The sequence below is a fragment of the Amblyraja radiata genome, chromosome 13, assembly GCF_010909765.2.
Source record: "Amblyraja radiata isolate CabotCenter1 chromosome 13, sAmbRad1.1.pri, whole genome shotgun sequence".
In the NCBI taxonomy this organism is placed as follows: domain Eukaryota; kingdom Metazoa; phylum Chordata; class Chondrichthyes; order Rajiformes; family Rajidae; genus Amblyraja; species Amblyraja radiata.
In genome coordinates, this window is record NC_045968.1 from 27,419,460 (window position 1) to 27,442,519 (window position 23,060).

The following is a 23,060-nucleotide window of genomic DNA, read 5'->3' on the forward strand; positions in this document are numbered from 1 at the left end:
CCACTATTTGAATGACGCTGATCTTCCCATTATCAGTAATTGTCAAGTCGGGTTTATCGTCATATGCATAGGTACAATGAGGTAGAGGTGCAATGCAAATTTTGCTTGCAGCAGCATCACAGACACATAGACTCAGACACATACAAGATTCTAAATTAATCATAAATTATACATAAATTACACAAATTCTGCAAGACTGAGAATAGAAAAAAGGGCATGTCCCATGAGCATGCGACTGCATGCGGCAAGCGCGACCTAACGTGGTCGCTTGAGCCGTACGGCCTAGCAGGGCCGATCCCACTTAGATCGCCGGAGCCGTATGGAGTTGTGCGGAGCTGGTCACGACATCGCGCGGGGCTCTGAAAAACTGACATTGTTCAAAAATTCTGCGCAGCGACGGCCTGCCGGCCCACAGCTGCATGGAGGCCGTACGCACCGCCTCAACGGGCGTACGCACCGTCTCAACGCCGTACGCAGCGTCTTGACGGCGTATGCCTAGCGCAAACTCCCCGCGAACTTCACTCAAACTTCACGTCAACTCATACGGGATCACTTGACCTCCACGCGGCCCCCACTTCCGGTTTGGTCGCGCTTGCCGCATGCAGGCGCATGCTGGTGGGGCAGGCCCTGTACGGGGATCACTCGGCCTCCGCGCGGCCCCTGTTTCTGGTTTGGTCGCGCTTGCCGCATGCAGTCGCATGCTCGTGGGACAGGCCCTAAAGACTGCAAAAGACAAGACAATAGTACAAAATACAATTAGGAAATAAAAATATTAACCTTTCCTGAATCTCTATTTGGACCTGTTTTCTTTTTTTCTTTATTTCTTTGCAATGATTTTCATTTATCTTTATGGTATACAATATTCACATCCTTTGAATTCAATGTATTCCGCCATCTGTATTGGAACATCATTTGGTTGGATTAGCACATAATTCCAGTGAAGATTTCCTTGCTGTAAATTCCTCTACACTTTCTTTAAAATCACCTTAAATTGCATCATAATCATATTAATGAACAGTTCTCCTGTTTGCCTTCAGTGAAAGTTCATTACATCATAGTACATTGATAAAAATCAAACATATTGTTCCAAACTGGGTTTATTCAGGCTTTTCCCAATGCATTACTTCTGTAACTTATGCTTTGGCTGTTATACAGGATATCCCTCTTGCACAGAAAGCTGTTTTTTTAATGTGCAATTTCACAGAATGCAATATGTAATCTAGACACACAGATTTATACAGCAGGGAAACGGGTCCTTCGGCCCACCATTTCCTTGGCAACCATTAAATACCTATCTATGCTAATTCTATTTATCAGCAATTGAGTCCTTAGACCAGACCTCAGTATCAGTGTCCATAAGAGCTGTGACCATACCTGTCTCTACAATTTTGTCAAGTAATGTGCTCTATAGTGCAACTCCAGGGGGTGGTTGCAATCATATTGTATACAGTGGAGAGCATACTGACTGGTTGCATCACAACCTGCTTTGATAAGTTGAACGCTCAAAACAGTTGGCTGCAGAAAGTGGTGGACTTTGCTTGGTCCATTGCTGGTTTTGACCTCCGCACCATCAAAGGGATCTACAGGAAGCACTGTTGCAAGAAGGCAGCTTGTATCTTCAAAGTTCCACACCAACCTGGCCATGCTGTCACCTTCGCTACTACCATCGGAAAGAAGGTGCAGGAGCCAGCGAACCGTTACTTCTAGATTCAAGACCAACTTCATCCTACCAACTATTAGGCTCCTGAACTACACTGTATAACCTTAGCCACAATGTACTTTGGCAATTATGGTCTGGTTACTTAGTATAGTGATAATTTATTGCATTATTATTTATTGTATATTTATTTGTTGTGTTGTTGCATCAATGTGCCTGTAAAAGTTACAGCAAGTAACAATTTCATTGTTCTATTCTTGTGAATACGACAATAAAATACTCTGGATTTGTGACTTCACCATCTCAAGCGAAAATTGTGAGGTTCAGTCTTGGAGCAAGATAATACACTGCTGAAACTTGGCTAACTGCAGAAGCCAGTGGTCTGTTCTCTCGCTCACAAAACAACATGGAAAGATGCTTATTTCTCCTGAGCTACGCTTTCAGTGAAATATAAACAGAAACGCTTCTCCAGTGGAAAAAAAACACACGAAAATTCACAAAGAGAACATTAATGAGCAGTTCTTTGACATATAGTTCAGTTTCCCAGCTGTTGCAGCTTGTGGAGTAGATCTTCTGCCAAGAGCCCGTGTCCAATCTGCTCAGAACAGATGTGCAGTTGTTTGTGCATCAAGGGGTCGATGGATTTGCCCATTCCGGCTCTGCCTTTGGTGTGGTTCTTGTGGTTGGGAAGCGGAGGAGAGTTGTATTTCCTGCTTGCCAGTGCTGGGACAGAGCAGTTAGCACCAGCAGATCTCTACCGTCAGATCAAGGCGAACATTGCTGTGGTTTATCATGCTGTGAGATCACACATAGGAGATAACCAGCTAACCCTTCTGTGCGAGCAGGCAACTTCAGAGCATGTTCGCAGCCGCTAAATTAAGGAGTAATTCTACCCATCAAATACAATCTGGTCATTACAAGTTTCATTTGTGTGGTTAGCTGGAGTCTGTGACCCCCAGCAAGAATTTTCCTCCCTGCCCTATTGATTCCACCTGCCTCCCTTGGGGGGCATTGCATCAGCCTGGTGGGCATTAGTTACCCAAGGCTGCTTCCCTGAACTGAGACATGAGAGATTGTACAGGGGGCTACTGATCCCGACACGGCGATTGCCAGAAACCTCCCTTTCCTTTTCCAGCCCAGTTGCACCAAATGGGAACTTGTCACAAGAACTTCGACAAAGGAACTCTGATGAAGTAATTTTCTGTTAAGTTTGTAAGGTGTAAAGGTAGAAACAGAATGGTTGACTTAGGTGGATTATCCCAGACGGCTCATGTTTGTAGTAAGGTACTTTTCTGTCAAAACAGAGTATCTGAACACCCTGCTTCTAACTACAATTTGGTGATAATTAGTTACCTGAGGGATGGATCAACATGCTGAATTCCACAGGGAGCGCAGTGGTAGAGTAGCTGCCTTACAGCACCAGAGACTGAGGTTTTATCCTGACTATAGGTGCTGTATGTACAGAGTTTGTACGTTCTACCTGTGATCACGTGAGTTTTCTCTGGTTTCCTCCCACACTCTGAAGATGAACAGGTTTGTAGGTTAATTGGGTTTGGTAAGTTGTAAAATTGTCCCTAGTGTGTGTAGGTTAGTGTACGCTGATCAGCGCAGACTTGGTGGGCCGACGGGCCTGTTTCCATGCTGTATCTTTAAAGTCCAAAGTCTTAAGATGTGTGATTAGAACTGTCTAGAAAGCGAGGTTGAATCCCATGGAGAGGGACTGGATGACAGAGAGCTCAGTCAGTGAGTTTCTGGAGTGGGCACTGCATGAGGTGATATGCTGCGAATATTGGAGCGAATATTGTTATGTCCCAGGCCCTGTTGACTAAGTGAGGGCTCAGACATTCAAGCACACGCTCAGGGGTGGAACTGTTGGTTGCCATTTAGGTCCTCACCCTATCAGAAATGCCCAAGTGGTGAAGCCATGGAGACCAGTGTCTGGTGAGGAGCAAGAAGGAATGCAGCTACAGCAGGATGCTGTGAGGTAAAGTCAAGATGTAGCATTATCATGGAGTGGTTGGTGTGAAAGAAATGGTTAGAAGCCGGAAGGAGTAGGACTGGAGGCCAGTGGCATCTAAAGGCTGTAAATTGGAGAGTTGAGTGCCTGTCCTACTTGGGTGTCATTTGCACATCATTTACGTGACATAATTTACACGTTACGATGGTGCGTGGTGACGTAGGCAGTGACGTGCGGTCGCGCGCGGTGGCCAAGGATTTTGGGATGTACAAAATCTTTGCGCGCCATCTGCATGACGCGCAAATGATGCCCAAGTGGGACAGGCCCTTTAAGGGGAATACAGATCAGGGATTGGGAATCTGCTTGAGGTCGTGTGGATAGTTTTAATATGAGCACTGGATTTGGTGAACATTTTTACGGGTCTCCGTGTAAGTGCGATGGGATCTAGGCTACATTGTCCCAGGAAGGCCCAGTAATGAGTGCCACCAGCACAACATGATCCATGGTCTCCTGTGACGGTCCAAAACTAAGCAGGGCAACAGAACAACATCACCACTTTCTTCCCCGAAGCAGTAAGCCCTTCACTCACGTGGATGACTCATGGCTAAAGGTGCCCATCGACTTTTCCGATTGATGCAAAACAAAATGGTCCTTGAAGTGCTCTTGGAAAAATTGATTTGATTGCATTATGCTGAAAAAAAGCATTATGCAACCAAATTTCCAGGCATATGCGTGGTGCGTGTCTGCGCTGCTCAGATTGGTAGCCTGCTTTCCTATTTCACAACAGTACCCGTCTGTGCTCCTATTTACACAGTATGACAAGTGTTAGTAATTCACATTGTTGCTGTCAGCTGACATCTTCATAAAGCTTGTGAGATGCCCATGTATCACCCTGTCAGCTCTCCAGGTTATACAGCGAGGCCTGTCAGTGCCTCGGTCAGGCACATACCAATGATCCGAGTTATACAGTGAGAAACTTGGCTGCGGGACTTTATCCTGCGGAAACATTGCTAAGTAAACACAGGTGCTGCATCAAATTGCTTTGATTCCACACCACAGAAACAGGCCATTCAGCCCGACTGGTTTACGCTGAAGTTTACATTTTCTATTTCTCTCTCTCTCTCCTGCTACCTTGTTTTATCTAACCCTGTCAGTTTATATTTCTATTCTTTCTTCCTTGGCTGATTATCTAGATTCTACGTCGAGTGCTTGTACGGTTTTTAAATGGTTCAGAATTGCAATTCCCAGTTTTGTAACTTGTTAAAAGATTATTTCCTTATTATTAGCTGTGTTGCAGTGAGAGCCATATAGAGCTGTTCCCCGAGTGAAACCAATACAATATATTGGAACTAAAGTTAATCCCTTTCCTTCACACTGCTCCAACCAGTGGCTTAAACCACTGACTGTATTTCAAATGATATTAGCCAAGCTTGTGGGCACTTACTCAGTTACTGTTTACCTCAGTGCCCAGGCCACAGAGCTCTGTTACATCTGTGTCCGAATGCACCCTTTGCTGGACTCGGGGAGCTGCTAGCCACACAAGGCAATGACTTTGAAAAGTATAAGACACTTACATTTTAATAGCACCTTTCATTCACTCGCTGTGCTTCAAACGTGTTTAGCAGCCACTGAAGCGCTTTTTGAATGTATTCTCCATTTAGTTAGCACATGGCATCCTGAAGTAAAACAATGAATAGTCATCAATATAATGTATTATCAGTGTGATTGGTCAGTTGATTATTATTGCCCATGACACAAAGGGGAACCCCTCTGCTTTTTTGTTTAAGTATTGCCATTGAGTTATTTATTTTCACCTGAGGATATAATCGGGGCTTCAGTTTATTGTCTCATCTGAAAGATGACACCCCTAACAAATGCAGTATCCTCTCAGGACTGCACAAGGGTGTCAGCTCTGCAGAAGTACATGGAATGGAACAGCAGAACTGGTTTAGAGACCAGAGTGGTCCTCACCGCTAGGGCTAATACAAAAACCATTATTACCTCTGGGACACACAATGCTTCCGTTATTCTCTATGTTGCGTGTCCAGTTGAGTGGCTGTATTGTATTGAAGCAGGGGTTCGGGTGAATGATGAAATTCTGGGATGAGCAAGGAGTAAAGATGAGTGGGACTTCTAAACTTGGTGTGGGATGGCTTACTACCACGGAGTAATGGGAGCAATTGCCTTCCATGAAAAAAAGGGTACTGTCACTACCCCTTCAAATTCACAATGTCCTCCTGTGCTTGGTGCGTTTTGGCTCGGACCCAATCCATCCCCCTTTCTCCTTCCGGCACATGCTTGAAGTGTTTTCAAGATGTGTTTTTACAAGCAAGGAATTAACATCTATAAGGGAAGCTTTTCTTGGCTGCAATAGGCAGGAATTACAAAATATCAAACTCAGTTAACCCTTTGCCGAGATTCATAATTTACTGCTCACAGAACAACTCTTCCTTATCAAGCTCTCACTCATTTTGAGGTTTGTAAATCATAAATCAACGTCAGTTGGATTAAATTAAATTAGATGCATTTGTTGTCATACATACTGGGAATGCAATGAAATTCTTTATTCACATGAAGCTCACAGAGTAAACGGTACACATACAGTAATGATAAATACAACGATAAATAAATGCACCGATGAATCCAAACCATTGAATGCAAGATTATAGTGCAAAATCTGGTGGTGCAAAAAAATATTAAAGTACATTAACGGAATAACTGAATGAGGTGGAGTTAAGAGTAAGAGTATGTGGCAGCACCTCTGGGAATGGGGTGCAAAGGTGTTGATTGGTTCTGGAGTCCGATCGCAGGGGGGAAGAAGCTGTCCTGAAGTCAGGATGTTGTCAGACTTTTGAGCTCTTGCATCTCCTTCCAGGAGGTGGAAGAGAAAAAAGGGAACGGCCAAGGTGGCAAGCATTCTTGACGATACTTCCAACCTTCCTGTTGCAAAGCATCATGAGGATGGACTGTATGGAAGGAAGTGACAAGCCTGTGATGGACTGGGCTGTGTTCACCACTCTCTGCAAGTGGAAGTGGTCGAGAGCACACAGTTTACTTGCCAATCAGGGATGCATCCCATCAGAAAACATTCTATGGCACGTCTGTGGAAGTTTGAGAGAAGCTTTGTGGACATGCCAAATCCTCTCAGATGCCTAAGCAAGTAATTGTGCTAATGCACTTTCTTAATTGCCACATATAGTATACAGGAATGAGGTTAGATTGTTGGTGATGGGGATGCCTTGGAATTTGATGCTGTTGACCGTCTCTACAACAGCTCCATTAATGAAGGCAGAAATTTGTTCACCACTTGCTTCCTTAGATCAACAACTGGCATTATTTTCCTGACACCGTGTAGGGTTCTCAATCTCTTTCCTGTACTTTGTCTTAGCATTATTGTAAATCCGGCAGTAGTAGTAGTGCCGAATTTAAAGGTCAAGTTGGTGCTATGGTTGGACATATAGTAATAGATGTTCAGGGAATAAAGACAGGGGATGAACAAACAGCCCTGAGGGACACTAGTGCTAAGTTCAGGGTAGAGGAAATGTAATGAGTAGTTCTAACTGAATGTGGTCTGCTGGCTAAGAAGTCTTGAAGTCAGTTGCAGATGGAGACCCCAAGGCCAAGGTCCAGAGGTTTAGAGGTGAGTTTATTCAGTATTATGACATTGTTAGCGAAGCTATAGTCCATGAATAGCATCTGACATAGATGTTCATATTTTCATGGTGATCCAAGAATGTAGTGCAAGGGAGATAGTGTCCTTTGTAGACTTATTTTTCCTGTCAGCAAATTGCAGGAGATGCCAGATTGTCCAGAAGACTGGTACAGATGTGGGTCATCACCAATCTTGCAAAGCATTTCATTGCAGTCAAGTTTAGAGCCACAGAGCCATAGCCATTGAGAAAGGTCAGTTTATTTTTCTTGGGGAGTGAAATAATGGAGCATTCCTTGAAGCAGATGGGGACAGAAGACTGTTGAAGCGAAAATGCCAGTGAAGACTGTAGCCAGTTGACTGCAGCGCAAATTCCGAACTCGTACATGGACTCCATCCAGGCTGGCAGCTTTTTTGAAAGTTTCCACGTAAAAGAAGACCTGCTATCGAGATGTGGTGGAACAGAGCCAAGGGGGGATGGAGGGACACACTTAGGTGAAGCTTTTTCTATCTGTTCAAAATGGGTGAAAACAGCATTGAGCTCATCTGATGGTGAAACATCATTTCCAGAGATCACCCCCATTTTTGGCTTGTCATCTGCGACGGTGTCAAGGCCATGCTACAGTTGCCTGGTAGCCTCCAGCTTGTTTTGGAAGTCTTTTTTGGCATCCTTCATAGTATTGTGGAAATCGCGCCTGGTCATCTTGTATGATATCAGTGATTACATTAGATCTGTTCTGTAGTGCAGGGAGTTTGATTGGTATTGGCAATGGATCTGATCAGTTATAGAGTACCCAGGCATGACCTGGCAGCCTGCCTCAGTCGTTTGAAGGTGGGTTGGAGTTTGGGCATCTGACATGGTGCTTGTTCTTGGCTACAATCCCATTGACTCTGCATCTACTTTCAATGAAGATGAAATTGACGTGATACCTTGACCAAATCACCCTCTCTGGGTTAACATGTCAAAAATAGCTCCTTAAACTTCTGGGCCTTGGGGTTATGGGGGAGAAGGCAGGAGAATTAGGTTAGGAGGGAGAGATAGATCAACCATGATTGAATGGCATAGACTTGATGGGTTGAATGGCCTAACTCGGCTCCTATCATTTATAAACTTATGACCTTATGAAATGATACATAGAAATGACTATGACACAGCTGTGCCCCAACACTAGTTGTTCTTTGGAGACAGGTGATCACACTGTTAAAGTACTGGTACAAAAATACTAATTGCATTGATCAACTGGGATAGCTTTAACTTTCACATCTTCGGAGTAAAGTTCCTCTTTTTTAATTTGATTCCCAAAAATACAGTAACCACAAATGTTCTGGCAACATTGTTAAATCATGGGATAGATTAGGTCTATTTTAGTCCTCTGTTCACAATCCCCTCATTCCCCTTCACCACAAGCATTATCCTGGCATCCAGCTGTTCCATGAATAATTGCACTTCTTATCCGGAAAACTCCAATCATAATGTCTCTTCCTATTAGCTTAAACCCGTGGCCTCTGCATTAGTTTAACCTTGCGCCCCCCTGTGTAAGTTTCATCCTTTATATTACTTTCACCCCGTGACTCCTTCTGCTAGTTTAACCCTTTATCCAGTGTATTAGTTTGGCCATATGACCTCTATATTAGTTTAACCCTGTGACCCTCTATTAGTTTAACTCTATCCCCTTGCATTAGTGCAAGTGCAGCTCCTGTATTAATCAGTTTAAATATGTTGTTTCCTGTGTGACTTTCATTCTGTGTCTATGAATCAATTTGATCCATTAACCGTTGTATGAATTTAACTTTGTGACTACAACTTCTAATTTGCATCCTTTATATTAGTTTAACTCTGTATCTCCCATATTAATTTAACCCATGGTACACAAAAATGCTGGAGAAACTCAGCGAGTGCAGCAGCATCTATGGAGCGAAGGAAATAGGCAACGTTTCGGGCCGAAACGTTGCCTATTTCCTTCGCTCCATAGATGCTGCTGCACCCGCTGAGTTTCTCCAGCATTTTTGTGTACCTTCGATTTTCCAGCATCTGCAGTTCCTTCTTAAACAATTAATTTAACCCATGTTCCCCATATTAATTTAGCATCTCCTTTATTATTCTATGTCTTTCAGTATTTGTTTTATGCAGACTCCCTGGATTAATTTGCCCATGAACCACTTTAACCTGTGCATTAGTTTAAACTGTATTATGTGCATTAGTTTAATGCTGGTCTTGTTGATTGCTTTATGAATTTGATTGACCATGTTGCACACAAATCTACCAAAGCATTTCAATCTATTTCAATTTCATTCTGGAGCCATCAGCCTGCCATCAAGATCAACATGTGTCAAAGCAGTGGCATCCGGCATTGAGGCAAATGAGATTGTTAACTAAATTTTAGCTCAGCAAATCAAAATATCAACAAAGAGAGGAAGCGTGTGTTGGGAGTAAGGTGACCAAGACAATGTAATGTCATGGCTCATGAGGATGTCATTGTATCAGAAAGTCTGGCTTGCACTGTGTTGTTTCTTTGTCAGTGTCATCTTGTTCTTAGCTTACCATATTTCCCGGCAATGAAGACACACCTGCGTCGAAGACACATCCCCATTTTGAGTTGCTAAATTTTGAAAACAAGCTGGCGGGACAGGATCAAGGGTTTGGCTTAGTCAGTAGAAAGGAAGAAGTGAAACTCCTTCAAGGAGGCAATGAGGATCGGGGAGCCTCCATCTTCGCCTGTCCTTTCGCCTGAAATAGTCATTCATGTGCTGCACCTGTTGATCAGAGCCTGGCTCTACTGTGGAATGTAATTAGGAATGTAATTTAGCCTAACCTTATTCATACCTAATCCAATTTAAAGCATAAATGTTGCATTCAAGTGTAAGTTAAAAGACTCGCTACAGTATGCACCAGATTGCACAATATCAACTGAAAAATGCGAAAGCTCCAAACCGTGGGAGGGGGGCACCCTCCCCCCCTCGGTCGCTACTCTCCCTCACAATTTCTCATTCTCAACTCTCACCCAATGTTGGCAGCCCTGTCTCTGTGACTGACTTTATAGCTAATAAGGAACAGTTAACTGTCTTTGAATGAATAATGCAGAAAGGGATATGGAATGAATGCAGGCACGTGTCCGGTATAGATAGATGATGGGCTGTCATGGACATGAAAGGTCTAAGGACCTATATCTATGTATAACTATGACTATTGTTCCACCACTCTCAATACTCAACCCAGTTCAGTGAGCATCGGCAGCTAACCTGAGTGAGTAACTGACATCATCATAGGAATCAATGATGAAAATACCATTTCCAACCTATTAACTTCAAAACGTACCTTGTTCTCAGCCAGATAGAAAGATTTGATGATTGAAGCCTCCATGATGTCCTCAACCAGATTCAGTTAACTGTATAAAGTACAAACACTACAACAATATCACACTTTTGTGTTAAAATCCAAACTTTAACAATATCCTATGGTGCTTTCCATAGTGCCAAGCTCCTGGGTGTAAACCTTAATGGTTCAAACTCCAAAGACACTAAATGTCGATGTACTGCATTTAAAGATGATAGCTACTCTGCTTTTAGATGTTACTAGACCAAGTGCAGATCCGTTGGGTCTGTTTCTCCAACGCCCAGTTGCAGTGGGGGGGGAGGCATGCAGCATCACACTCACTAACCACCCCCACACACACAGAGCAGAGAATCCTGGAGTTTCACTGTAGAAACAAGGAACTGTAGATGCTGGTAAATGGTAAACATTTAAGACGGTGTTCCTATATTCTTACGTCTGAAAATATTTTTTTCCAACAGGTGAATAATAATGGGATCATATCATTCCTGAAGGAAGTTTCCCAATTCACGCCAGTGGCATTTCCAATCTCTAATGACCGTCGAGTGGTGGCGGCCTTCTGGGCAGATGTGGACAACCGTCGAGCTGGAGATGTCTTCTACAGGGAGACCAAGGACCCTATGATCCTTCAGAGTGCCACCAATGACATTAGGAGATACTTTCCAGAGCTTGAGGAATTCACCACCCAGTGGGCATTCGTGGCCACTTGGTACAAAGTAACATTCTTTGGAGGAAGCACATTTTCACCGGTAGGATTGATCTATCAAAGCTCTTTACCATATGTCTTTGAATTTTCTGTTCACTAACTATAGTATATGTTAACCACATGGCCTGCTTCAGGCCAATAGCCTGGTTGGAAAACCTGATTTAATGTTTTGTTCTCTTATAACTCCTTCCTGACCCCAATAACTCTGCATTTTACTAACCTCTCACCCCACTAGATCCCAACTCCTGACCCCAAGATCACTGTGGTGCCAAGCATCCATATGCCATCACCACTTAACCATCCACGCTTGCTCCACCACCCTTACCAGGACCGTTGAATCTACTGGTTCACAGTTCATTTTACCATCAATCCGTACACATTCCAGTTGCATGGCCAATATTCATCACACCACTTTCCCTACTTTCCCTGTAATAGCCAAGTTTTGATTCATTTTCATCCTCCACTGGTTCTGATTTACTCCTCCTACAGCATCCAAACTGCTGGTTCTATGAAGCTCTGATGCTCCTTTCTCTGCTGAGTTGTAAACCTGGTTTCTGAAAGGATATCAAGTGGCCAAGTTATGGTTCAAAAATGGACAATGCCTGGCCTTGGGCATAACTAATAATTTCAGCAAAGAGCGATAGTTAACAGGGATTGGATTTGCAAGCCTCAGTCCATGTGGCCATTAGAAGCTTTCCTGGTTCCCTCAGGAAAGGCAACCTTTCATCCTTACCCAATCAATGTCACTAGATCTACAGCAACATGGCTCTTCCTTTAATTGCTCTCGGACATGGCAAAGAAAGCCACCCTTCAAGGACAAGTGTGATTGGCAAGTTCACAACTAGCAACTTCAAGGTTGTGAATGTTTATTAAAAAAAACTGATGTTTTCAATATTGATCTTGATAGATTTTTTCAGGCAAATTATGTAGATTTGTTGTATTGTAATGAAATAGCTTCATGCAACATAAGAATAGTCTTCTGTTGTACTTTGGTATTATCATGTGATACAAACGTGGTGCTGGGCTATAGTGCTGCAGTTGGATTAATGAAGGATTTAATTATATGCATCCTGCAATTTCATTGTGTGAGTGAAGGATGTTGATGGAGGTTGTGGTTAAGAAGGATGTTGGGTAGTGGAGGAGGTGGGTTTGGGATAAAAGGACACAATGGACTGGGGCACAAACTGCACTTGATGATTTTGATGGCATTAGGGTCTCTGCTGCTTTTCAGGTCAACACTTTCCAGATTGTCCTGGTCATGGATGGAGAGTTCTCTTTCACTATCTTCAACTATGAAAATATCACCTGGACAACAGGAATGCATGCCAGCAGTGGAGGGGATTTTGCTGGATTAGGAGGCATTGCCGCACAGGTAGAGCCAATCTGATTACTCATGCATGTTACTACCGACGTCACTAGTTCTTGGTGAGTGTGACTCAATCGCCATAGACTTCACCAGTGATTTGCCATTACCTCTGAGTTGTTGGCAGGCTGCCACTAAATTTAACCACATGTGAAAATGAAAGCCACATGCTGCATGGAGGACTAATGGGTAAATTCCTCTTGCAATGCATCACCGAAACACACAGAGGTGCCGGCCTCAATTGCTTGGCTTGTGTTCAATGAGCTGCTCCTGGGCAAGAGAGGAAGGATGGAGCATCTAAATGACCTCAACATGCCTTAACTGAAGGAAGAAGGGACAACCTCTTGCTGCTATTTCCTACAAAATGTCTTTGAAAGCTGGATTAAAACAAGTTTAAACGCAACCCCCAGTACCATAAGCAATCTGAAAATCCATCCATCCTGCTTTGAATGCCATTCTGTACAAGTGGGAATTTTGACTGAATTACAACAGTGTGTTCCTCCATTTGAATACCCATGTACGTATCGCATTTGGGTCCCTTCCACTGAATATACATATGTCCTGTGCCCTCAGGCAGGTTTTAACGCTGGAGATGGAAAACGCTACTTCAATATTCCTGGTTCACGCACGGATGACATTGTGGATGTTGAGACGACAACCAATGTTGGAATTCCTGGCCGCTGGGTATTCCGGATCCATGATGCCCAAGTCGAGATCGGTGGCTGCAATGATACAGGTACAGTGGCAGCTTACAGCTCCGGCACCACTAACTGGGAGGGCAATAACAGGACAATAGTCTCCAAACCTTACTCAACCTCAACATTCTTATCTTTGCGTTAGGAGGTAGTGGGTTCAAGTCTCAATCTTGGCACATGCGATCGAGAAAGGCAGCATTGTTTGATGATGTGTTTTTAAGATGAGACATTAGATGGTGCCAGTTTCCCTTCTTGAATGGGTATCATTTGGCACAATTTAGAGCAGGGGTGTTATCACTCTCCTGGCCAATATTTATACCTTAATCAGCATCACAAAAACAAATATATGTCTCATTACTTTTGGTGAGAACATGCCTTTATGCATTCATCCATTCTAGATGTACTGTATGAGACCTGACCTTGGTTGCCAACACAGTGAGGGAATGTGAAGAATATTTGAGCAGGTTTGTTTAATTTAGAGATATAGCATGGAACCAGATCCTTCGGTCCACCAAGTCCTTGCCAACCATCGATCTTCCACTCACATTAATTTTATGTTATCTCACCTTCTCATCCATTCCCTATGCACTAGGGTTAATTTACAGTAGCCAATTAACCTACAAACCCACACATCTTTGGGATATGGGACAAAACCAGAACACCCTGAGGAAATCTATGCAGTCACATGGAGAATGTGCAAACTCCATGCAAACAGCACCTGATGTTAGATCGAACCTGGGTGTCTGGCGCTATGAGGCGGCTGTTCTGCCAGCTGCATCACTGTGCTACCCAACTGATGCTCACACAGAACAGATACTTCTGGATAGTGACCCTGGACAATTCCACACCTGCTCATCCACCAATCAGCAAATGCCATTGAAGGCAACATTAGGCAAAACTAAATTATTTTTCCAGATGGATGGGCATTACCATCCTAAGTTTGGTTATTCATCTGCACACACCAGAATTTCACCGGGGTAACACAGTCTGTATATTGATTATATATCGCACAAACAGAGTGATTCACGTTTAATTTGTACAATTTTAAATAGCTTCATAAACAACAATAACAACTTGACATTTAGTTTGCTGGTTGCAATAGTTTCCCCTCATCTTGACATATTTGTGAACCCTGGAAGATGTCAGCTGCCAATATTCCTGTCATCAAAGCTTCATGAACTTGCTAGTAACGTGGGCTGGTGTGATACTGTTCTAGTGATGTGAGGTTTCAATTGGTTTCGATAGTCTTGTATAATTCTAATGATATGGAGAGGCTGCTACAACTGAGCAATGTAGAGTTTGTTGAAAGGTTCCAGTGATGTGAAGCCCTGGAGGTGTACTTGTGATGTGGGAAGGTCTGTAGCTGTTCTACCAATGTGTCGTGGCCAACTGAGATAGATGGCCATGTACTGCTTATGTGTTGTGGGGGCCCTCATTGTGTTATGATGCTCAGGTGATCCACACATACAATGGACACAGAGGCTGTTCAAAAGGTGTGGAAGGTCTGGTATCATCCAACTGACTCATTTAATCTTTACTTTAGAGAAACAGCATAGAAATACAGACCCTTCGACCCAGTGAGTCCATGTCAACCAGTGATCTCCCCATGTACTACCAACATCCTACACACTAGGGACAATTTACAATTTTACCAAAGCCAATTACCATACAAATTGGTACATCGTTGGAGTTTAGGAGGAATTGGAACATCTGGGAAAAAACCCATGGAAACCCACCGGGAAAACATACAAACTGAGTACAGATAGGACCCATAGTCAGGGTCGAACCCAGGTCTCTGGTGCTGTAAGGCAGTAACTCTACCTCTACGCTACTGTGCCGCCCTGTGATCTGGTCTGCTGTTCTCTTTGTGATCCGGGATGTTGCAGTTATATAGGGTGGTCTGATATGGTTCTTGCGATTTAATGTAATTTTGTTTTCATTTTGTGTGTTGGCCTATTCTAACATGTGAGATGGTTTGGTGCCGTTTGAGTGATGTGCAAGCCTGGAACTGTAAGGTGTTGTGGGGTGGTCTGTAGGTGTTTTGGTGATATATTGTGGTCTGTTATTGTTCACGTATGGTTGTGTGGTCTCACACTGCTCCATTAACATGTGGTAATGTTCCAGTAAAGTTTTGGAGGTCTGGTACTGTTTACTGACGTTTGATCCATAGCTGTTATTGTGGTTTGAGAAAATGCACTTAAGTCTTTTTCAAATGAACATTGAATGGAGCGTTGGAGCAGTAAACTGTTTTTTTTTTTCTCTAGTGATGTGGAGTAGCATATCTTGGCCTGAAGCTGTGGCATTGTCTTGTCTGTTGTCAGTGATGTGACACTGTTGTACTATTATAGGATGGGATGGTTTTGTACTCATGATATTGAAATAATTGAAATAATTTAATTGCCACACAACCAAGGTCGGTGGTATTTGGGTTGTCAGCAGCGGTACAATAATAAAGAACACAACCACAATAAAAAATTTACACAAACATCCACCACAGCATTCATCACTGTGGTGGAAGGCACAGAGCTTGGCCAGTCCTCCTCCATTTTCCCCCGTGGTCGGGACCACCACCCTTCACAGCCGTTGCTGCGGGCGTCCAGATGGTAAGGGACAAAGTCAAAGTCAAGGTGAGTCCAGGATCGGCTCTTCCCAACCAGAGACCGCGGCTTCAGGCTGGTGTAGGCCGCAGGCCGGCGGTCAAAGTTTTAAAGTACCTGCCGTGCCGCAGCCGGAAGCACCGCAGTCTGCAGGGCAGGCGGTCGAAGCTCCCCTCCAGGGGAGATGATAAGTCCATACCGCACCCGCGGTAGAAGATGGCCGCGGGCCGGCGGTGGAAGCTTCTTCCACCCGGGTCCCCAACGTGAGATCCCGGGCTGTAGACGCCGCACCAGCTGGAGTTCTGCAGACCGCGGCTTCAGGCTGGGATCGTCTTACACTTTTCTTATGTTGTAAGGCGGGTTAGCAGTGCGCTAGTAAACGTGTTGGGTCTGGCACTGTTCTGCGATGCCTCGGTGTGCTGATGAGGCATTGTAACCTTGTTCTAGGGATGTGGTCTGCTCTTGCAATATTCAGTCGAATGGCTATCTGCCATTATCTATTGATATGGGATGGCCATACTTGGCTGCTGATGTCTTCCTGCTCTGTACTGGTGAAGTGATGGGGTAGAGTCTGATACTGTTTAAGTGACATGTTTTCTACAAAAGAAAGTTTATTACATAATTAAATGACAATCAATACAAAACTACAGACATTTGTAAACCAAACAATATATCTGCAATCAAGTTCAAATTAAGACTCAAGAAACAGCAGATATCGGAATCTTAAGTGAAAAATAAGCTGCTGGAGGTACTATGTCTGAAGAAGGGTTCTGACACGAAACATCATCTGTCCATTTCCTCTACAGATGCTACCTGACCCATTGAGTTCCTCCAGCAGTTTGTTTCTATTTAAGACATGGTTACGTTCATCTGAGATACAGTTATCCCACTGGCTCTGGAACACACTCAAGGCATCTATAGATAATGTAAATTCTTCAGAAGGAATACTCTGACTTGGTCATAACATGAGAAGAGGAGCAGGCAGTTGGCATAGATGGAGTCCTTGACTGCCTCTTTCCTTGACCTGTGAATGGCCACTTTGGACATGTCCAGGAGTAAACTGATAAGATGTACCCTGAGCCAACCTGCCCCCACCTCCCGCTCTGCACCAGGTTATCAAATGTTAGGAACATGTGGCTAAAATGCAGCCAGAACTTGAAAAGAAGGCCCTTCAAATATGCCATCCAAAGTAACATGGAGGTGGTCCAGTACTATCCAATATATTCTAGTACTGTTGCAGTGACTCAGGGTATTCTGGTACATTTCCAATGTCATTGGGTGGTCCAGTACTGTACCAATGACATTGGGTGGTCTGGCACCGATGTTACATTGAATGGTCTAATACTGTTGTTTTGACATTGCGTGCCCAATACTGTCATAATAATGTTAGGTCATCAAGCACTGTTGTAGTGATGTTGGATGGTCCAGTGCTTATGTGATTTAGAACTGCTGTAGTGATGATGGATGGTTCAGTACTGTCATTATGATGTTGGGTTATTCAGTATTGCTGTGGTGATGTTAGGTGACCTGGTACCATTATGGTGATGCTGGATGTTCTGTACTGTTGTAGTGAAGGTGTGTGGTTTGGTATTGTTGTAGTGGTGTTGGGTCCAGAACTAGTGCCACCTGTTGATGTGGGATGACCTGGATTGGTCTATTGGTGTCACATTTTCCAGTAAAACCCTGGTGATAATCTGGAATGGTTCTACTAATTTTGGGTGGTCTGCAACTATTGTGGCAGTGTGGTGTGGTTTGAAATGTCCTGGTGATTAAGGGTAGTGCCGTGTTTCCATTCACATGGTGTAAAGTGTGTGGTAGTTTCTCTAATAATTTGGCGTGCTCAGGTCCTGTTGATTAGGTTGTCTGCTGCAGTTCTGGTGATGTAGAGTGATCTGGTACTAGCCACGTGGGGTGCATAAGTAATGCTCTTGTAATGTAGATACAATTGTGCAGTTCTTACGATCTGCAGGGGCCTAGTCTTGTTCTGGTGATTTTGTCTGTTCCAATAACATTGGCATGATCTTTTACTGTTAGCATGTGATGCTGTTGTCTGGCATTGCTCTTATGACTTTTTTTGTCTGTTCTGGTGACCTGGGGTGATGTGGTACATTACTCGAAGCCTTGACCTGGTCTTGGTCTAGTGATGTAGACCACAATAATTCTCTCCTATTGACGTGGACAGGAATAGTTTGCTCCTTGCAATGTTGACATGACTAGTTCTCTCATATATGATGTAGATTGAACAATTTCTATCCAAATGATATGGACTGAACTAATTCGCTATTGGGTGATGTGGACTGGTAGAAGCATATAAAATTATAAGAGGCATAGATAGGATAGACAGTCAAATGCAAGAGGGCATAGCTTTAAGAGGAGAGGGGCAACGTTTATTGGAGCTGTGAGGGACATGTTTTATTACACAGAGGGTGGTGAGTGCCTGGATTGCTCTGCTGGGATGGTGGTTGAGGCAGATACAAAAGTGGCATTTAAGAGACTTTTGGATAGGCATATGGATATTAAAGGAATGGAAGAATATGAATTATGTGCAGGCAGATAAGTATTAGTCATCATGCTCGGCACAGGCATTGTGGGCCAAAAGGCATATTATCGTGTTGTTCTCTTCTAAATTCTATGCAGTTAGATGTGGAGAGCTTAGATGGGGCATCATGGTCAGCATGGACGAGCTGGGCTGTGGGGCCTGTTTCCATGCTTTATTTCCCTATGACTCTATGGACTGGATTAGTTCCCTCCTAGTAATGTGGGGTGGTTTGAAAGTGCGGTCATGCAATGGGGTGTTCCAATGCTGTTCTAGTTTTATGATGTTGCCTTGTTCTATTTCAGTAACTGTTGGTAGTCTGACAGTGTTCCAGTGCTATTGAATAGTCTGATATTGATTACGTAAGGCGTCGATCTGGGGACAGGGTATAGCTGGCACCGTCCTATGGATGTGGGCTGCTGCTTCCAGGAACGCAAATTGGTCCTAATGATGTAGGTTGAACTGATACTCTTTTTGAGAGTTATATGGTACTGTTGCACAGACATCAGGTGGTCTGGTACTGGTGAAGTTATGAGGGTGATCATTTTGCCTCCAACTGCATTGAGGCATAATTTTCAGTAGCCAATTAACTTATCAATATTTCTTTAGAATGCGAAGGGATCCAGGATAGATGGAGGAAAGCCATGGGCTACGTGCAAAGGTCATACAATGGTCAGGATTGAACTTGGGCCACTAGAGCTGTGAGGCCAGGCTGTATGAGCTTCAGGCGGTTTAGCATTGTACTCCACTCAACTTGCACCACAAGGGGAAATATTATACATTTTTGGAATGTGTCATTAATAAATTCTTCTCTGTAAAGTCTTAATTGCGCATACCAATGAACTTCATGTAAGACTTATATAGGACTAATAAATACGGGATGAAAGCTATTATTTATTAATTGACTGTGTTTAAGGTGCAGTTTTGTGCCTCAATTCTGGCTTGGTGGACTGCCATCCATTTAAAAGCCTATTTGATTTGGCATTTGTGGATAGTTAGAGTTTATTGAGCTCTGGAAAAAGTCAGGAACACAGGTCCCATGCCCAAACTTTATTTTTTGGGATGAAGGACTGGAAAGGAGAGGTAAGAGGATGAGATGAAGAAGTGGAAATAGACACAAAAAGCTTGACTGGCAGCATCTCTGGAGTGACGTTTCGGGTCGAGACCCTTCTTCAGGAAAAATAAGTGGGACTGGGAGGTGAAGAGGTGAGACTAAGATTAAAGTTGAGCGTGGGATGGTGTAAGAGGTGAGGGGATAAGATGGGAAAGTGAAAGGGTAAGTTCATGGTGAGGGGAGAGCGTGCGATGGGGATGTGAGGGGTGTGACAGAGCGAAAGGGAAGGTCAGGGATGAAATGGAGAGATGAGGAGGTGTGATGGGGATGACAGAGGTGGATGAGTAAAGGATGGGTGAGAGGTGGGATGAGGGAGTGAAGGGTAGGATAGCTGATAAAAGAATAGGATGCGCTATCGAGCGAATTAAATTATCATATATTGGTTGGGAAGCAGCTGGCATTAAATTATGCTGCAATACTGCTCTAGGCTTATGATGGATCTACATGCTGGGTATCTCGTACAACTTCCAGCCGCTAATATTTGCTTTGAAATGTAACCGTGAGCCCTGCGGCATGTCTCAGTTCCCAGGCAGCTAAGCTGGTGAGGTTTCTATTATTGGAAACATGAATTCTCTTGGAGAAAGCAGATTTCTTGTGAATTTTAGAAACTTGGGATGGAGATTTAAAATGGTGAGGCAATGCCTGGAACATTGTGTGCAGTTCTGGTCATCACAATACAGGAAGAGTGTGCTTACCCTGGAGGGGGTGCAGAGGAGATTCATCACATGTTGCCAGAGATGGAGTATCTCAGTTATGATGAGAGTCTGGAAAGGCTGGGTTTGTTTCTCTTGGAGCAGAGGAAACTGATTGGGGATCTGACACGTCTACAAAATCATGAGGAGCATAGATTGGGTAAATAGTAAAGAAACCTTTACCCATGACGGAGAAGTCTAAGATAAGGGGCATAAGTATTAGGGAAGGAGTAAGAGGCTTAGAGATGAAATAAGGAAATATGTTTTCACCCATCTGAGTGAGAGGGTGGTAGAAACAGGTACTCTCAACTGTTTCACAATCTAGGCAAGTACTGTACTTGAATTGCCGAAACATAGGATATGTATGGGTGTTCTATTGTACGTGAAAGCCTGGGTCTGTTTCTATGCTATATAACTCTGTAATGCCATGACATGGGTAATAGAAAGGTTTGAGTTGGTGAGTCGTTAAGAGTTTGTAACCAATGCTTTGCTCCCCACAGCCTCAGTGTGCTTGAATCTTCGACCATGTTTGAACAATGGAAGGTGCATCGATGACTGCATCACCGGAAATCCGTCTTACACTTGCTCGTGTCGTGCCGGATTCACGGGCCGGAGGTGTCAGATAGGTAACGTGTGTTGTTGGATTGCGTGGGGTACCATTTCTTTCAAATCATTTTGGGGCAAGACGTGGAGAAGACAGAGGAATATCCTCAGTGAGGAAGGTGGAGTAGAGCAAAGCAAGGAGAGGTGAGCTGTGAAATTGACGTGTGCGGGAACAATGTGTGAAGATGAGATGGGGCTGAGATTTGGTGCCAATGAGAAGAGTACCCTACTAAGGGTGCTGGGATTGATGAGGTCCAGTAGTAAGATTATTGGCACTGAGTTAGGTAAAAGGAAGTGAGTTAGTGAGATGGGGAAATGGGGATAGCATGGGGAAGATGAATGGGTGGATTGAGTAACAAACGGATGAGGTGGAGGAGATGAAGAGGTGGAATGATTTAAGGGGGCAGAATGGGGGAGATGAAGAGGGTGGAATGGGGTGGTCAGATGGGGAGGTGAGGGATGAGATGCGGAGATGAGGTGTTGCATGGGGAGGTGTGAGGTGCGGTGAATGAGACGGATGAGGGAGAAGGAGAGGTGAAGGGATGGGATTTAGATGAATGGGGCAGGGGGTGGTTTAGTGGGAAGTTGTGATCATTGTGTTTGAGGAGATACACTCTTCTTGATTATGGCAGTGATACTCTGAGCTAACTGGAATACTCCTGTTGGTGTATGGACTGCACACATTTCATTGGTTTTTCTCCTTCCATCATGTTTTCCAGACATTGACGAGTGTGCTTCATACCCCTGTCACAATGGTGGGACGTGCTTGGATGGACAAAATGCCTACACTTGCCAGTGCACTGCTGGGTATACAGGAGTGATTTGTGAAAAAGGTTTGGACGAGTTTACATTCCTTTAGTTTGCTGCTTTGCGATTCTGGTGGACTAAAGGTTCATAGCCATCTTTAAAATCATGAGCATTGCATTGAACTATTACTACAAAATGTAATAGATAAGTCACTCTAAGAGGGACCATCATCCGGTTGGGAATCTGTTAGTTCATATCCCATGGTTTATGATTGTAATGCCCTGGACTGCAATGCTGTGTTTTTTCTATTGATGGTATCCATGTTAAAATGAGTGTTTTCCTATTTTAATCTCTGAATACTGATCAGATTCCCAGACTGGGCTGTGAGATTTCAGGGCCAGTTCCTCGACATTGGTATGAAGAGTAGTCACCATTTGGCCCTTCCGTACATACCAGAGGTGGACAGTCACACACAAAAAGCATAAAGCAACTGGGCTCTATCCGGTGGCAAGCAACGATTCTGCTGAAAGAAAGGGGAGGCTGCAGAATACGTACGGTCACAGAAAAGCCTTGGGGAGGAGATTTTACCATTCAGCCCTTTCATCTGCTTTGTGTCCTCAGATAGTTCTGCACAATTCAGCCCTGGTGTTCCAATACAATATTTAGTTGTAGACTAAAGCCATCTTCTTTTATTGGCTAAGAAACATCACAATGACTCAATCTTCATTAAAACTACTGTCTTTTTTTGGACCAGACTGCTTTAAAATTACCATCACATGCACCCCTGGGCTTATTCCTTTCACTTCACCTTGCCTTCACTTTCCCACATTCACCATATCCCTCACTCCTCCTTTAAGACCTGTTTTAAAACCCTGCGTCTTCACTCAACATTTTTACTACTGCGAAAAGAAACCAGGTAGTCAAGAGTGTTTTATTGTCATATGTCCCGGATAGGACAATGAAATTCTTACTTGCTGTAGCACAACAGAACATGTACACATAGTACACAATGGGGAAAAAAAGTTCAGTGTGTATATATATACACAGTCACGCATACTCAATAAATAAACAAATATAGTCCGCTGATATCAATGTGTGACAGGTTTTGCCTTCAATCTTTTATCCTCTGCTATTGGCAATGGTGCAATGCAAAATATGTGCATTCTAAAAAGCATACTTGGACTCGGAGAGAGTAGTGTTCAAAGGACTCTTTTCTGTCTCATAAAACTGTTTTCAACTGTCCCCTCTCTTGTTAAGATATCGATGATTGTGCGTCAAATATCTGCCAAAATGGAGGCATGTGCATCGATGGAATTGATGCATATAGCTGCAAGTGCCTAATTGGCTTTACTGGGAAGCACTGTGAGATTGGTGAGTATTCCTGAGCATACAGAGCAAGGGAATCACAGTGTG

At 43.6% G+C, this 23,060-nt stretch overlaps 1 protein-coding gene across 1 annotated transcript in view; it reads left to right on the top strand.

The window, feature by feature from the left end:
• sned1 (sushi, nidogen and EGF like domains 1) overlaps window positions 1-23,060 on the top strand; it is a 99,113-nt gene that overhangs the window by 20,523 nt on the left and 55,530 nt on the right. Inside the window, exons 2-7 of the mRNA XM_033031519.1 lie at window positions 11,056-11,343; window positions 12,532-12,672; window positions 13,237-13,399; window positions 20,798-20,923; window positions 21,620-21,733; window positions 22,905-23,018. Of these exons, the coding sequence (XP_032887410.1) occupies window positions 11,056-11,343; window positions 12,532-12,672; window positions 13,237-13,399; window positions 20,798-20,923; window positions 21,620-21,733; window positions 22,905-23,018 (946 nt within the window). The remainder of the gene's footprint in view (window positions 1-11,055; window positions 11,344-12,531; window positions 12,673-13,236; window positions 13,400-20,797; window positions 20,924-21,619; window positions 21,734-22,904; window positions 23,019-23,060) is intronic.